The following is a 17,342-nucleotide window of genomic DNA, read 5'->3' as shown; positions in this document are numbered from 1 at the left end:
GTACCCCATCACATGATAGACACATGAACACACCTGTACCCCATCACATGATAGACACGTAAACACACCTGTACCCCATCACATGATAGACACATAAACACACCTGTACCCCATCACATAATAGACACATAAACACACCTGTACCCCATCACATAATAGACACATGAACACACCTGTACCCCATCACATGGTAGACACATGAACACACCTGTACCCCATCACATGATAGACACATGAACACACCTGTACCCCATCACATGATAGACACGTAAACACACCTGTACCCCATCACATGATAGACACATAAACACACCTGTACCCCATCACATAATAGACACATGAACACACCTGTACCCCATCACATGATAGACACATGAACACACCTGTACCCCATCACATGATAGACACATGAACACACCTGTACCCCATCACATGATAGACACATAAACACACCTGTACCCCATCACATGATAGACACATGAACACACCTGTACCCCATCACATAATAGACACATAAACACACCTGTACCCCATCACATGATAGACACATAAACACACCTGTACCCCATCACATAATAGACACATGAACACACCTGTACCCCATCACATGATAGACACATAAACACACCTGTACCCCATCACATGATAGACACATGAACACACCTGTACCCCATCACATGATAGACACATGAACACACCTGTACCCCATCACATAATAGACACATAAACACACCTGTACCCCATCACATGATAGACACATAAACACACCTGTACCCCATCACATAATAGACACATAAACACACCTGTACCCCATCACATGATAGACACAGAAACACACCTGTACCCCATCACATGATAGACACTGAACACACCTGTACCCCATCACATGATAGACACATAAACACACCTGTACCCCATCACATGATAGACACATAAACACACCTGTACCCCATCACATAATAGACACATGAACACACCTGTACCCCATCACATGATAGACACAAAAACACACCTGTACCCCATCACATGATAGACACATAAACACACCTGTACCCCATCACATGACAGATACATAAACACACCTGTACCCCATCATATGATAGACACATGAACACACCTGTACCCCATCACATGACAGATACATAAACACACCTGTACCCCATCATATGATAGACCCTGAACACACCTGTACCCCATCACATGATAGACACTGAACACACCTGTACCCCATCACATGATAGACCCTGAACACACCTGTACCCCATCATATGATAGACACATGAACACACCTGTACCCCATCACATGACAGATACATAAACACACCTGTACCCCATCATATGATAGACCCTGAACACACCTGTACCCCATCACATGATAGACACTGAACACACCTGTACCCCATCACATGATAGACCCTGAACACACCTGTACCCCATCACATGATAGACACATAAACACACCTGTACCCCATCACATAATAGACACATGAACACACCTGTACCCCATCACATGATAGACACATAAACACATCTGTACCCCATCACATGATAGACACATGAACACACCTGTACCCCATCATATGATAGACACATAAACACACCTGTACCCCATCACATGATAGACACATGAACACACCTGTACCCCATCACATGATAGACACATAAACACACCTGTACCCCATCATATGATAGACACGTAAACACACCTGTACCCCATCATATGATAGACACATGAACAAATCTGTGCCCCATCACATAATAGACACATAAACACACCTGTACCCCATCACATGATAGACACGTAAACACACCTGTACCCCATCACATAATAGACACATGAACACACCTGTACCCCATCACATGACAGATACATAAACACACCTGTACCCCATCATATGATAGACACATAAACACACCTGTACCCCATCATATGATAGACACACGAACAAACCTGTACCCCATCACATAATAGACACATGAACAAACCTGTGCCCCATCACTTGTACCCCTTAACCCTCTCTCGTAGTTAGGGATTTAGTGTACCTATTTGCTCAGTAAACTACCCTAAATCTAACCTAGGCAGTGTTAAGTATTCACACACTAATCTCTCTGAACTTTATGTTCCAGTGAGTGCTTTGTCTTTCACCTGCTGTTGAATGAGTGGCTGCTTGTGACCTGATTCTCTCTCCTCTGCCAGTTTGACCAGCAAACCAGCCTTGGTCTCTTATCCAGAGAGCACTATACCTGCACCGGGCCCTATGCAGAGGTAAGACTGTACCTGCTACACACATATTAATGATATCCAGTTCTCTATTCGGGTCTGTGGAGGAAATGAGTTCTCTGGGTCTGTGGAGGAAATGAGTTCTCTGGGTCTGTGGAGGAAATGAGTTCTCTGGGTCTGTGGAGGAAATGAGTTCTCTGGCCGGGTATGACATGCTCTAATGAGTTTGAAACCTCCTGTGTTAGTGTGGTTTAACACAGACCTCCAAATAAGCCTGTTTGCCTGAGGTCTCTGTTATGGAGAAACTATAAACCACATTATGATCCATTTCCCCCCTAAACACCAGTCTGATGTTTGGCCCACGGATGACATGTGTTCCAACTTATCTAACTGTCAATGTGTGTGTGTGTGTGTGTGTGTGTGTGTGTGTGTGTGTGTGTGTGTGTGTGTGTGTGTGTGTGTGTGTGTGTGTGTGTGTGTGTGTGTGTGTGTGTGTGTGTGTGTGTGTGTGTGTGTGTGTGTGTGTGTGAGATGCCATCTGGAGCAATGTGATCATTAAAATAATGAAGTGAGATGACCGATTTGGTCGCAGCCCAACTCAAACCAGATGTCAGTGTTTGGGGTGGATATTCTCTTCTATGGTTTTACTTTACTGACTATCACCACTGATTCATATTCTGAAAGGATTCTGTACTTGCAAAACATGGTGTAGCGGGGATAGGAGTGTGTGTGTGTGTGTGTGTGTGTGTGTGTGTGTGTGTGTGTGTGTGTGTGTGTGTGTGTGTGTGTGTGTGTGTGTGTGTGTGTGTGTGTGTGTGTGTGTGTGTGTGTGTGTGTGTGTGTGTGTGTGTGTGTGTGGTTCATTGATTAGACAGATTTTATTTTCATAGTGTTCTCTTCTTGTCTCTCAATATCAAAGGTATGATGAATAGCATAGGACGATAAAGCCTAATATATATTTACAGTGATGTGAATACAGTATCTGTCATTATATTTACAGTGATGTGAATACAGTCTCTCATTATATTTACAGTGATGTGAATACAGTCTGTCATTATATTTACAGTGATGTGAATACAGTATCTCTCATTATATTTACAGTGATGTGAATACAGTATCTCTCATTATATTTACAGTGATGTGAATACAGTATCTCTCATTCTTCCTCATCTACCCAACTACTTATGACTGCTTTTTACTACAATACATGTTTTTAATGTGTGTCTGTTTGTCTGTCTGTCTGTGTGTGCGTGTCCTCCCAGCCATGTAGAGCGTATGAACAGTTCATGATAGACGTGGCCAGGCTGATCCGCACCGACCGCAGCCTAGTGGTCAACGAGACCCAAATCAGAGAGGAGGTCACCAGGGTCATTGAGCTGGAGAGGGAGATCGCCAACGTAAGTTCAACACTTACGCTCTAGGAAAACCCTGCTTTACTTACTTTAGTTTTGTAACTTCAGCCCCTAACCTGCTCTCCATCACTGTGTTTATGAAGCCAGACTTCAGCCTCTAACCTCCTCTCCATCACTGTGTTTATGAAGCCAGACCTCAGCCTCTAACCTCCTCTCCATCACTGTGTTTATGAAGCCAGACTATAGTCCCTAACCTCCTCTCCATCACTGTGTTTATGAAGCCAGACTTCAGGCTCTAACCTGCGCTCCATCACTGTGTTTATGAAGCCAGACCTCAGCCCCTAACCTCTCCATCACTGTGTTTATGAAGCCAGACCTCAGCCTCTAAACTCCTCTCCATCACTGTGTTTATGAAGCCAGACCTCAGCCCCTAACTTCCTCTCCATCACCGTGTTTATGAAGCCAGACTTCAGCCCCTAACCTCCTCTCCATCACTGTGTTTATGAAGCCAGACCTCAGCCTCTAACCTCTTCTCCATCACTGTGTTTATGAAGCCAGACTTCAGCCTCTAACTACCTCTCCATCACTGTGTTTATGAAGCCAGACTTCAGCCTCTAACCTCCTCTCCATCACTGTGTTTATGAAGCCAGACTTCAGCCCCTAACTTCCTCTCCATCACCGTGTTTATGAAGCCAGACTTCAGTCCCTAACCTCCTCTACATCACTGTGTTTATGAAGCCAGACCTCAGCCTCTAACCTCCTCTCCATCACTGTGTTTATGACGCCAGACCTCAGCCTCTAACCTCCTCTCCATCACTGTGTTTATGAAGCCAGACTTCAGCACCTAACCTCCTCTCCATCACTGTGTTTATGAAGCCAGACTTCAGCCTCTAACCTTCTCTCCATCACTGTGTTTATGAAGCCAGACCTCAGCCTCTAACCTCCTCTCCATCACTGTGTTTATGAAGCCCGACCTCAGTCCCTAACCTCCTCTCCATCACTGTGTTTATGAAGCCAGACCTCAGTCCCTAACCTCTTCTCCATCACTGTGTTTATGAAGCCAGACTTCAGCCTCTAACCTCCTCTCCATCACTGTGTTTATGAAGCCAGACTTCAGCACCTAACCTCCTCTCCATCACTGTGTTTATGAAGCCAGACCTCAGCACCTAACCTCCTCTCCATCACTGTGTTTATGAAGCCAGACCTCAGCCTCTAACCTCCTCTCCATCACTGTGTTTATGAAGCCAGACTTCAGCACCTAACCTCCTCTCCATCACTGTGTATATGAAGCCAGACTTCAGCCTCTAACCTCCTCTCCATCACTGTGTTTATGAAGCCAGACTTCAGCCCCTAACCTCCTCTCCATCACTGTGTTTATGAAGCCAGACCTCAGCCTCTAACTACCTCTCCATCACTGTGTTTATGAAGCCAGACCTCAGCCTCTAACTACCTCTCCATCACTGTGTTTATGAAGCCAGACCTCAGCCTCTAACTACCTCTCCATCACTGTGTTTATGACGCCAGACCTCAGCCTCTAACTACCTCTCCATCACTGTGTTTATGAAGCCAGACCTCAGCCTCTAACTACCTCTCCATCACTGTGTTTATGAAGCCAGACCTCAGCCTCTAACTACCTCTCCATCACTGTGTTTATGAAGCCAGACCTCAGCCTCTAACTACCTCTCCATCACTGTGTTTATGACGCCAGACCTCAGCCTCTAACTACCTCTCCATCACTGTGTTTATGAAGCCAGACCTCAGCCTCTAACCTCCTCTCCATCACTGTGTTTATGAAGCCAGACTTCAGCCTCTAACCTCCTCTCCATCACTGTGTTTATGAAGCCAGACTTCAGCCCCTAACTACCTCTCCATCACTGTGTTTATGAAGCCAGACTTCAGCCCCTAACTACCTCTCCATCACTGTGTTTATGAAGCCAGACCTCAGCCCCTAACCTCCTCTCCATCACTGTGTTTATGAAGCCAGACTTCAGCCTCTAACCTCCTCTCCATCACTGTGTTTATGAAGCCAGACTTCAGTCCCTAACCTCCTCTCCATCACTGTGTTTATGAAGCCAGACTTCAGCCTCTAACCTCCTCTCCATCACTGTGTTTATGAAGCCAGACTTCAGCCCCTAACCTCCTCTCCATCACTGTGTTTATGAAGCCAGACTTCAGCCTCTAACCTCCTCTCCATCACTGTGTTTATGAAGCCAGACCTCAGCCCCTAACTTCCTCTCCATCACTGTGTTTATGAAGCCAGACCTCAGCCCCTAACCTCTCCATCACTGTGTTTATGAAGCCAGACCTCAGCCCCTAAACTCCTCTCCATCACTGTGTTTATGAAGCCAGACTTCAGCCCCTAACTTCCTCTCCATCACTGTGTTTATGAAGCCAGACTTCAGCCCCTAACCTCCTCTCCATCACTGTGTTTATGAAGCCAGACTTCAGCCTCTAACCTCCTCTCCATCACTGTGTTTATGACGCCAGACCTCAGCCTCTAACTACCTCTCCATCACTGTGTTTATGAAGCCAGACCTCAGCCTCTAACTACCTCTCCATCACTGTGTTTATGAAGCCAGACCTCAGCCTCTAACTACCTCTCCATCACTGTGTTTATGACGCCAGACCTCAGCCTCTAACTACCTCTCCATCACTGTGTTTATGAAGCCAGACCTCAGCCTCTAACTACCTCTCCATCACTGTGTTTATGAAGCCAGACCTCAGCCTCTAACTACCTCTCCATCACTGTGTTTATGAAGCCAGACCTCAGCCTCTAACTACCTCTCCATCACTGTGTTTATGACGCCAGACCTCAGCCTCTAACTACCTTTCCATCACTGTGTTTATGAAGCCAGACCTCAGCCTCTAACCTCCTCTCCATCACTGTGTTTATGACGCCAGACCTCAGCCTCTAACTACCTTTCCATCACTGTGTTTATGAAGCCAGACCTCAGCCTCTAACCTCTTCTCCATCACTGTGTTTATGAAGCCAGACCTCAGCCTCTAACCTCCTCTCCATCACTGTGTTTATGAAGCCAGACTTCAGCCTCTAACCTCCTCTCCATCACTGTGTTTATGAAGCCAGACTTCAGCCCCTAACTACCTCTCCATCACTGTGTTTATGAAGCCAGACTTCAGCCCCTAACTACCTCTCCATCACTGTGTTTATGAAGCCAGACTTCAGTCCCTAACCTCTTCTCCATCACTGTGTTTATGAAGCCAGACTTCAGCCCCTAACCTCTTCTCCATCACTGTGTTTATGAAGCCAGACCTCAGCCTCTAACCTCCTCTCCATCACTGTGTTTATGAAGCCAGACTTCAGTCCCTAACCTCCTCTCCATCACTGTGTTTATGAAGCCAGACCTCAGCCTCTAACCTCTTCTCCATCACTGTGTTTATGAAGCCAGACCTCAGCCTCTAACCTCTCCATCACTGTGTTTATGAAGCCAGACTTCAGCCCCTAACCTCTCCATCACTGTGTTTATGAAGCCAGACTTCAGCCTCTAACCTCCTCTCCATCACTGTGTTTATGAAGCCAGACCTCAGCCCCTAAACTCCTCTCCATCACTGTGTTTATGAAGCCAGACTTCAGCCCCTAACTTCCTCTCCATCACTGTGTTTATGACGCCAGACCTCAGCCTCTAACCTCTTCTCCATCACTGTGTTTATGAAGCCAGACTATAGCCCCTAACCTCCTCTCCATCACTGTGTGTATGAAGCCAGACCTCAGCCTCTAACTACCTCTCCATCACTGTGTTTATGAAGCCAGACCTCAGCCTCTAACCTCCTCTCCATCACTGTGTTTATGAAGCCAGACCTCAGCCCCTAACCTCCTCTCCATCACTGTGTTTATGAAGCCAGACCTCAGCCTCTAACTACCTCTCCATCACTGTGTTTATGAAGCCAGACTTCAGCCCCTAACCTCCTCTCCATCACTGTGTTTATGAAGCCAGACCTCAGCCCCTAAACTCCTCTCCATCATTGTGTTTATGAAGCCAGACTTCAGCCCCTAACTTCCTCTCCATCACTGTGTTTATGAAGCCAGACTTCAGCCCCTAACCTCCTCTCCATCACTGTGTTTATGAAGCCAGACCTCAGCCTCTAACCTCTTCTCCATCACTGTGTTTATGACGCCAGACCTCAGCCTCTAACCTCTTCTCCATCACTGTGTTTATGAAGCCAGACTATAGCCCCTAACCTCCTCTCCATCACTCTGTGTATGAAGCCAGACCTCAGCCTCTAACTACCTCTCCATCACTGTGTTTATGAAGCCAGACCTCAGCCTCTAACCTCCTCTCCATCACTGTGTTTATGAAGCCAGACCTCAGCCTCTAACCTCCTCTCCATCACTGTGTTTATGAAGCCAGACTTCAGCCCCTAACCTCTTCTCCATCACTGTGTTTATGAAGCCAGACCTCAGCCTCTAACCTCTTCTCCATCACTGTGTTTATGAAGCCAGACTTCAGTCCCTAACCTCCTCTCCATCACTGTGTTTATGAAGCCAGACCTCAGCCTCTAACCTCTTCTCCATCACTGTGTTTATGAAGCCAGACCTCAGCCCCTAACCTCCTCTCCATCAGTGTGTTTATGAAGCCAGACTTCAGCCTCTAACCTCCTCTCCATCACTGTGTTTATGAAGCCAGACTTCAGTCCCTAACCTCCTCTCCATCACTGTGTTTATGAAGCCAGACTTCAGCCTCTAACCTCCTCTCCATCACTGTGTTTATGAAGCCAGACTTCAGCCCCTAACCTCTCCATCACTGTGTTTATGAAGCCAGACTTCAGCCCCTAACCTCTCCATCACTGTGTTTATGAAGCCAGACCTCAGCCCCTAACTTCCTCTCCATCACTGTGTTTATGAAGCCAGACCTCAGCCCCTAACCTCTCCATCACTGTGTTTATGAAGCCAGACTTCAGCCCCTAACCTCTCCATCACTGTGTTTATGAAGCCAGACTTCAGCCTCTAACCTCCTCTCCATCACTGTGTTTATGAAGCCAGACCTCAGCCCCTAAACTCCTCTCCATCACTGTTTATGAAGCCAGACTTCAGCCCCTAACTTCCTCTCCATCACTGTGTTTATGAAGCCAGACTTCAGCCCCTAACCTCCTCTCCATCACTGTGTTTATGAAGCCAGACCTCAGCCTCTAACCTCTTCTCCATCACTGTGTTTATGACGCCAGACCTCAGCCTCTAACCTCTTCTCCATCACTGTGTTTATGAAGCCAGACTATAGCCCCTAACCTCCTCTCCATCACTGTGTGTATGAAGCCAGACCTCATCCTCTAACTACCTCTCCATCACTGTGTTTATGAAGCCAGACCTCAGCCTCTAACCTCTTCTCCATCACTGTGTTTATGAAGCCAGACCTCAGCCTCTAACCTCTTCTCCATCACTGTGTTTATGAAGCCAGACTTCAGTCCCTAACCTCCTCTCCATCACTGTGTTTATGAAGCCAGACTTCAGCCCCTAACCTCTTCTCCATCACTGTGTTTATGAAGCCAGACCTCAGCCTCTAACCTCTTCTCCATCACTGTGTTTATGAAGCCAGACTTCAGTCCCTAACCTCCTCTCCATCACTGTGTTTATGAAGCCAGACCTCAGCCTCTAACCTCTTCTCCATCACTGTGTTTATGAAGCCAGACCTCAGCCCCTAACCTCCTCTCCATCACTGTGTTTATGAAGCCAGACTTCAGCCTCTAACCTCCTCTCCATCACTGTGTTTATGAAGCCAGACTTCAGTCCCTAACCTCCTCTCCATCACTGTGTTTATGAAGCCAGACTTCAGCCTCTAACCTCCTCTCCATCACTGTGTTTATGAAGCCAGACTTCAGCCCCTAACCTCTCCATCACTGTGTTTATGAAGCCAGACCTCAGCCCCTAACTTCCTCTCCATCACTGTGTTTATGAAGCCAGACTTCAGCCCCTAACCTCTCCATCACTGTGTTTATGAAGCCAGACCTCAGCCCCTAACTTCCTCTCCATCACTGTGTTTATGAAGCCAGACCTCAGCCCCTAACCTCTCCATCACTGTGTTTATGAAGCCAGACCTCAGCCCCTAAACTCCTCTCCATCACTGTGTTTATGAAGCCAGACTTCAGCCCCTAACTTCCTCTCCATCACTGTGTTTATGACGCCAGACCTCAGCCTCTAACCTCTTCTCCATCACTGTGTTTATGAAGCCAGACTATAGCCCCTAACCTCTTCTCCATCACTGTGTGTATGAAGCCAGACCTCAGCCTCTAACTACCTCTCCATCACTGTGTTTATGAAGCCAGACCTCAGCCTCTAACCTCCTCTCCATCACTGTGTTTATGAAGCCAGACCTCAGCCCCTAACCTCCTCTCCATCACTGTGTTTATGAAGCCAGACCTCAGCCTCTAACTACCTCTCCATCACTGTGTTTATGAAGCCAGACTTCAGCCCCTAACCTCCTCTCCATCACTGTGTTTATGAAGCCAGACCTCAGCCCCTAAACTCCTCTCCATCACTGTGTTTATGAAGCCAGACTTCAGCCCCTAACTTCCTCTCCATCACTGTGTTTATGAAGCCAGACTTCAGCCCCTAACCTCCTCTCCATCACTGTGTTTATGAAGCCAGACCTCAGCCTCTAACTACCTCTCCATCACTGTGTTTATGAAGCCAGACTTCAGCCCCTAACCTCCTCTCCATCACTGTGTTTATGAAGCCAGACCTCAGCCCCTAACCTCCTCTCCATCACTGTGTTTATGACGCCAGACCTCAGCCTCTAACCTCTTCTCCATCACTGTGTTTATGAAGCCAGACTATAGCCCCTAACCTCCTCTCCATCACTGTGTGTATGAAGCCAGACCTCAGCCTCTAACTACCTCTCCATCACTGTGTTTATGAAGCCAGACCTCAGCCTCTAACCTCCTCTCCATCACTGTGTTTATGAAGCCAGACCTCAGCCTCTAACCTCCTCTCCATCACTGTGTTTATGAAGCCAGACTTCAGTCCCTAACCTCCTCTCCATCACTGTGTTTATGAAGCCAGACCTCAGCCTCTAACCTCTTCTCCATCACTGTGTTTATGAAGCCAGACCTCAGCCCCTAACCTCCTCTCCATCACTGTGTTTATGAAGCCAGACTTCAGCCTCTAACCTCCTCTCCATCACTGTGTTTATGAAGCCAGACTTCAGTCCCTAACCTCCTCTCCATCACTGTGTTTATGAAGCCAGACTTCAGCCTCTAACCTCCTCTCCATCACTGTGTTTATGAAGCCAGACTTCAGCCCCTAACCTCTCCATCACTGTGTTTATGAAGCCAGACCTCAGCCCCTAACTTCCTCTCCATCACTGTGTTTATGAAGCCAGACTTCAGCCCCTAACCTCTCCATCACTGTGTTTATGAAGCCAGACCTCAGCCCCTAACTTCCTCTCCATCACTGTGTTTATGAAGCCAGACCTCAGCCCCTAACCTCTCCATCACTGTGTTTATGAAGCCAGACTTCAGCCCCTAACCTCTCCATCACTGTGTTTATGAAGCCAGACTTCAGCCTCTAACCTCCTCTCCATCACTGTGTTTATGAAGCCAGACCTCAGCCCCTAACCTCTTCTCCATCACTGTGTTTATGAAGCCAGACTATAGCCCCTAACCTCCTCTCCATCACTGTGTGTATGAAGCCAGACCTCCGCCTCTAACTACCTCTCCATCACTGTGTTTATGAAGCCAGACCTCAGCCTCTAACCTCCTCTCCATCACTGTGTTTATGAAGCCAGACCTCAGCCCCTAACCTCCTCTCCATCACTGTGTTTATGAAGCCAGACCTCAGCCTCTAACTACCTCTCCATCACTGTGTTTATGAAGCCAGACTTCAGCCTCTAACTACCTCTCCATCACTGTGTTTATGAAGCCAGACCTCAGCCTCTAACTACCTCTCCATCACTGTGTTTATGAAGCCAGACTTCAGCCCCTAACCTCCTCTCCATCACTGTGTTTATGAAGCCAGACCTCAGCCTCTAACCTCTTCTCCATCACTGTGTTTATGAAGCCAGACCTCAGCCCCTAACCTCCTCTCCATCACTGTGTTTATGAAGCCAGACCTCAGCCTCTAACCTCCTCTCCATCACTGTGTTTATGAAGCCAGACCTCAGCCTCTAACTACCTCTCCATCACTGTGTTTATGAAGCCAGACTTCAGCCTCTAACTACCTCTCCATCACTGTGTTTATGAAGCCAGACCTCAGCCTCTAATTACCTCTCCATCACTGTGTTTATGAAGTCAGACCTCAGCCTCTAACCTGCTCTCCATCACTGTGTTTATGAAGCCAGACCTCAGCCTCTAACCTGCTCTCCATCACTGTGTTTATGAAGCCAGACCTCAGCCTCTAACCTCCTCTCCATTACTGTGTTTATGAAGCCAGACCTCAGTCCCTAACCTTCTCTCCATCACTGTGTTTATGAAGCCAGACTTCAGCCCCTAACCTCTCCATCACTGTGTTTATGAAGCCAGACCTCAGCCCCTAACTTCCTCTCCATCACTGTGTTTATGAAGCCAGACTTCAGCCCCTAACCTCTCCATCACTGTGTTTATGAAGCCAGACCTCAGCCCCTAACTTCCTCTCCATCACTGTGTTTATGAAGCCAGACCTCAGCCCCTAACCTCTCCATCACTGTGTTTATGAAGCCAGACTTCAGCCCCTAACCTCTCCATCACTGTGTTTATGAAGCCAGACTTCAGCCTCTAACCTCCTCTCCATCACTGTGTTTATGAAGCCAGACCTCAGCCCCTAAATTCCTCTCCATCACTGTGTTTATGAAGCCAGACTTCAGCCCCTAACTTCCTCTCCATCACTGTGTTTATGAAGCCAGACTTCAGCCCCTAACCTCCTCTCCATCACTGTGTTTATGAAGCCAGACTTCAGCCTCTAACCTCCTCTCCATCACTGTGTTTATGACGCCAGACCTCAGCCTCTAACCTCTTCTCCATCACTGTGTTTATGAAGCCAGACTATAGCCCCTAACCTCCTCTCCATCACTGTGTGTATGAAGCCAGACCTCAGCCTCTAACTACCTCTCCATCACTGTGTTTATGAAGCCAGACCTCAGCCTCTAACCTCTTCTCCATCACTGTGTTTATGAAGCCAGACTTCAGTCCCTAACCTCCTCTCCATCACTGTGTTTATGAAGCCAGACCTCAGCCTCTAACCTCTTCTCCATCACTGTGTTTATGAAGCCAGACCTCAGCCCCTAACCTCCTCTCCATCACTGTGTGTATGAAGCCAGACTTCAGCCTCTAACCTCCTCTCCATCACTGTGTTTATGAAGCCAGACTTCAGTCCCTAACCTCCTCTCCATCACTGTGTTTATGAAGCCAGACTTCAGCCTCTAACCTCCTCTCCATCACTGTGTTTATGAAGCCAGACTTCAGCCCCTAACCTCTCCATCACTGTGTTTATGAAGCCAGACCTCAGCCTCTAACTTCCTCTCCATCACTGTGTTTATGAAGCCAGACTTCAGCCCCTAACCTCTCCATCACTGTGTTTATGAAGCCAGACCTCAGCCCCTAACTTCCTCTCCATCACTGTGTTTATGAAGCCAGACCTCAGCCTCTAACTACCTCTCCATCACTGTGTTTATGAAGCCAGACTTCAGCCTCTAACTACCTCTCCATCACTGTGTTTATGAAGCCAGACCTCAGCCTCTAATTACCTCTCCATCACTGTGTTTATGAAGTCAGACCTCAGCCTCTAACCTGCTCTCCATCACTGTGTTTATGAAGCCAGACCTCAGCCTCTAACCTGCTCTCCATCACTGTGTTTATGAAGCCAGACCTCAGCCTCTAACCTCCTCTCCATCACTGTGTTTATGAAGCCAGACCTCAGCCCCTAACTTCCTCTCCATCACTGTGTTTATGAAGCCAGACTTAAGCCCCTAACCTCTCCATCACTGTGTTTATGAAGCCAGACCTCAGCCCCTAACTTCCTCTCCATCACTTTGTTTATGAAGCCAGACCTCAGCCCCTAACCTCTCCATCACTGTGTTTATGAAGCCAGACTTCAGCCCTTAACCTCTCCATCACTGTGTTTATGAAGCCAGACTTCAGCCTCTAACCTCCTCTCCATCACTGTATTTATGAAGCCAGACCTCAGCCCCTAACCTCTTCTCCATCACTGTGTTTATGAAGCCAGACTATAGCCCCTAACCTCCTCTCCATCACTGTGTGTATGAAGCCAGACCTCAGCCTCTAACTACCTCTCCATCACTGTGTTTATGAAGCCAGACTTCAGCCCCTAACCTCCTCTCCATCACTGTGTTTATGAAGCCAGACCTCAGCCTCTAACCTCTTCTCCATCACTGTGTTTATGAAGCCAGACCTCAGCCCCTAACCTCCTCTCCATCACTGTGTTTATGAAGCCAGACCTCAGCCTCTAACCTCCTCTCCATCACTGTTTTTATGAAGCCAGACCTCAGCCTCTAACTACCTCTCCATCACTGTGTTTATGAAGCCAGACCTCAGCCCCTAACTTCCTCTCCATCACTGTGTTTATGAAGCCAGACCTCAGCCCCTAACCTCTCCATCACTGTGTTTATGAAGCCAGACTTCAGCCCCTAACCTCTCCATCACTGTGTTTATGAAGCCAGACTTCAGCCTCTAACCTCCTCTCCATCACTGTGTTTATGAAGCCAGACCTCAGCCCCTAAATTCCTCTCCATCACTGTGTTTATGAAGCCAGACTTCAGCCCCTAACTTCCTCTCCATCACTGTGTTTATGAAGCCAGACTTTAGCCCCTAACCTCTTCTCCATCACTGTGTTTATGAAGCCAGACTTCAGCCTCTAACCTCCTCTCCATCACTGTGTTTATGACGCCAGACCTCAGCCTCTAACCTCTTCTCCATCACTGTGTTTATGAAGCCAGACTATAGCCCCTAACCTCCTCTCCATCACTGTGTGTATGAAGCAAGACCTCAGCCTCTAACTACCTCTCCATCACTGTGTTTATGAAGCCAGACCTCAGCCTCTAACCTCTTCTCCATCACTGTGTTTATGAAGCCAGACTTCAGTCCCTAACCTCCTTTCCATCACTGTGTTTATGAAGCCAGACCTCAGCCTCTAACCTCTTCTCCATCACTGTGTTTATGAAGCCAGACCTCAGCCCCTAACCTCCTCTCCATCACTGTGTGTATGAAGCCAGACTTCAGCCTCTAACCTCCTCTCCATCACTGTGTTTATGAAGCCAGACTTCAGTCCCTAACCTCCTCTCCATCACTGTGTTTATGAAGCCAGACTTCAGCCTCTAACCTCCTCTCCATCACTGTGTTTATGAAGCCAGACTTCAGCCCCTAACCTCTCCATCACTGTGTTTATGAAGCCAGACCTCAGCCTCTAACTTCCTCTCCATCACTGTGTTTATGAAGCCAGACTTCAGCCCCTAACCTCTCCATCACTGTGTTTATGAAGCCAGACCTCAGCCCCTAACTTCCTCTCCATCACTGTGTTTATGAAGCCAGACCTCAGCCTCTAACTACCTCTCCATCACTGTGTTTATGAAGCCAGACTTCAGCCTCTAACTACCTTTCCATCACTGTGTTTATGAAGCCAGACCTCAGCCTCTAATTACCTCTCCATCACTGTGTTTATGAAGTCAGACCTCAGCCTCTAACCTGCTCTCCATCACTGTGTTTATGAAGCCAGACCTCAGCCTCTAACCTGCTCTCCATCACTGTGTTTATGAAGCCAGACCTCAGCCTCTAACCTCCTCTCCATCACTGTGTTTATGAAGCCAGACCTCAGCCCCTAACTTCCTCTCCATCACTGTGTTTATGAAGCCAGACTTCAGCCCCTAACCTCTCCATCACTGTGTTTATGAAGCCAGACCTCAGCCCCTAACTTCCTATCCATCACTGTGGTTATGAAGCCAGACCTCAGCCCCTAACCTCTCCATCACTGTGTTTATGAAGCCAGACTTCAGCCCTTAACCTCTCCATCACTGTGTTTATGAAGCCAGACTTCAGCCTCTAACCTCCTCTCCATCACTGTATTTATGAAGCCAGACCTCAGCCCCTAACCTCTTCTCCATCACTGTGTTTATGAAGCCAGACTATAGCCCCTAACCTCCTCTCCATCACTGTGTGTATGAAGCCAGACCTCAGCCTCTAACTACCTCTCCATCACTGTGTTTATGAAGCCAGACCTCAGCCTCTAACCTCCTCTCCATCACTGTGTTTATGAAGCCAGACCTCAGCCCCTAACCTCCTCTCCATCACTGTGTTTATGAAGCCAGACCTCAGCCTCTAACTACCTCTCCATCACTGTGTTTATGAAGCCAGACTTCAGCCTCTAACTACCTCTCCATCACTGTGTTTATGAAGCCAGACCTCAGCCTCTAACTACCTCTCCATCACTGTGTTTATGAAGCCAGACTTCAGCCCCTAACCTCCTCTCCATCACTGTGTTTATGAAGCCAGACCTCAGCCTCTAACCTCTTCTCCATCACTGTGTTTATGAAGCCAGACCTCAGCCCCTAACCTCCTCTCCATCACTGTGTTTATGAAGCCAGACCTCAGCCTCTAACCTCCTCTCCATCACTGTGTTTATGAAGCCAGACCTCAGCCTCTAACTACCTCTCCATCACTGTGTTTATGAAGCCAGACTTCAGCCTCTAACTACCTCTCCATCACTGTGTTTATGAAGCCAGACCTCAGCCTCTAACTACCTCTCCATCACTGTGTTTATGAAGCCAGACCTCAGCCTCTAATTACCTCTCCATCACTGTGTTTATGAAGCCAGACCTCAGCCTCTAACCTCCTCTCCATCACTGTGTTTATGAAGCCAGACCTCAGTCCCTAACCTTCTCTCCATCACTGTGTTTATGAAGCCAGACTTCAGCCCCTAACCTCTCCATCACTGTGTTTATGAAGCCAGACCTCAGCCCCTAACTTCCTCTCCATCACTGTGTTTATGAAGCCAGACTTCAGCCCCTAACCTCTCCATCACTGTGTTTATGAAGCCAGACCTCAGCCCCTAACTTCCTCTCCATCACTGTGTTTATGAAGCCAGACCTCAGCCCCTAACCTCTCCATCACTGTGTTTATGAAGCCAGACTTCAGCCCCTAACCTCTCCATCACTGTGTTTATGAAGCCAGACTTCAGCCTCTAACCTCCTCTCCATCACTGTGTTTATGAAGCCAGACCTCAGCCCCTAAATTCCTCTCCATCACTGTGTTTATGAAGCCAGACTTCAGCCCCTAACTTCCTCTCCATCACTGTGTTTATGAAGCCAGACTTCAGCCCCTAACCTCCTCTCCATCACTGTGTTTATGAAGCCAGACTTCAGCCTCTAACCTCCTCTCCATCACTGTGTTTATGACGCCAGACCTCAGCCTCTAACCTCTTCTCCATCACTGTGTTTATGAAGCCAGACTATAGCCCCTAACCTCCTCTCCATCACTGTGTGTATGAAGCCAGACCTCGGCCTCTAACTACCTCTCCATCACTGTGTTTATGAAGCCAGACCTCAGCCTCTAACCTCTTCTCCATCACTGTGTTTATGAAGCCAGACTTCAGTCCCTAACCTCCTCTCCATCACTGTGTTTATGAAGCCAGACCTCAGCCTCTAACCTCTTCTCCATCACTGTGTTTATGAAGCCAGACCTCAGCCCCTAACCTCCTCTCCATCACTGTGTGTATGAAGCCAGACTTCAGCCTCTAACCTCCTCTCCATCACTGTGTTTATGAAGCCAGACTTCAGTCCCTAACCTCCTCTCCATCACTGTGTTTATGAAGCCAGACTTCAGCCTCTAACCTCCTC

General features: G+C 47.7%; 1 protein-coding gene across 1 annotated transcript in view; it reads left to right on the top strand.

Annotated features, from left to right (window-relative positions):
• LOC139549488 (neprilysin-like) overlaps nt 1–17,342 on the top strand; it is a 124,282-nt gene that overhangs the window by 87,384 nt on the left and 19,556 nt on the right. The window contains exons 7-8 of the mRNA XM_071360043.1: nt 2,198–2,266; nt 3,484–3,618. Of these exons, the coding sequence (XP_071216144.1) occupies nt 2,198–2,266; nt 3,484–3,618 (204 nt within the window). The remainder of the gene's footprint in view (nt 1–2,197; nt 2,267–3,483; nt 3,619–17,342) is intronic.

The sequence above is a fragment of the Salvelinus alpinus genome, chromosome 22, assembly GCF_045679555.1.
Source record: "Salvelinus alpinus chromosome 22, SLU_Salpinus.1, whole genome shotgun sequence".
Lineage (NCBI taxonomy): Eukaryota > Metazoa > Chordata > Actinopteri > Salmoniformes > Salmonidae > Salvelinus > Salvelinus alpinus.
This window is presented reverse-complemented; position numbering and strand designations above follow the sequence as displayed.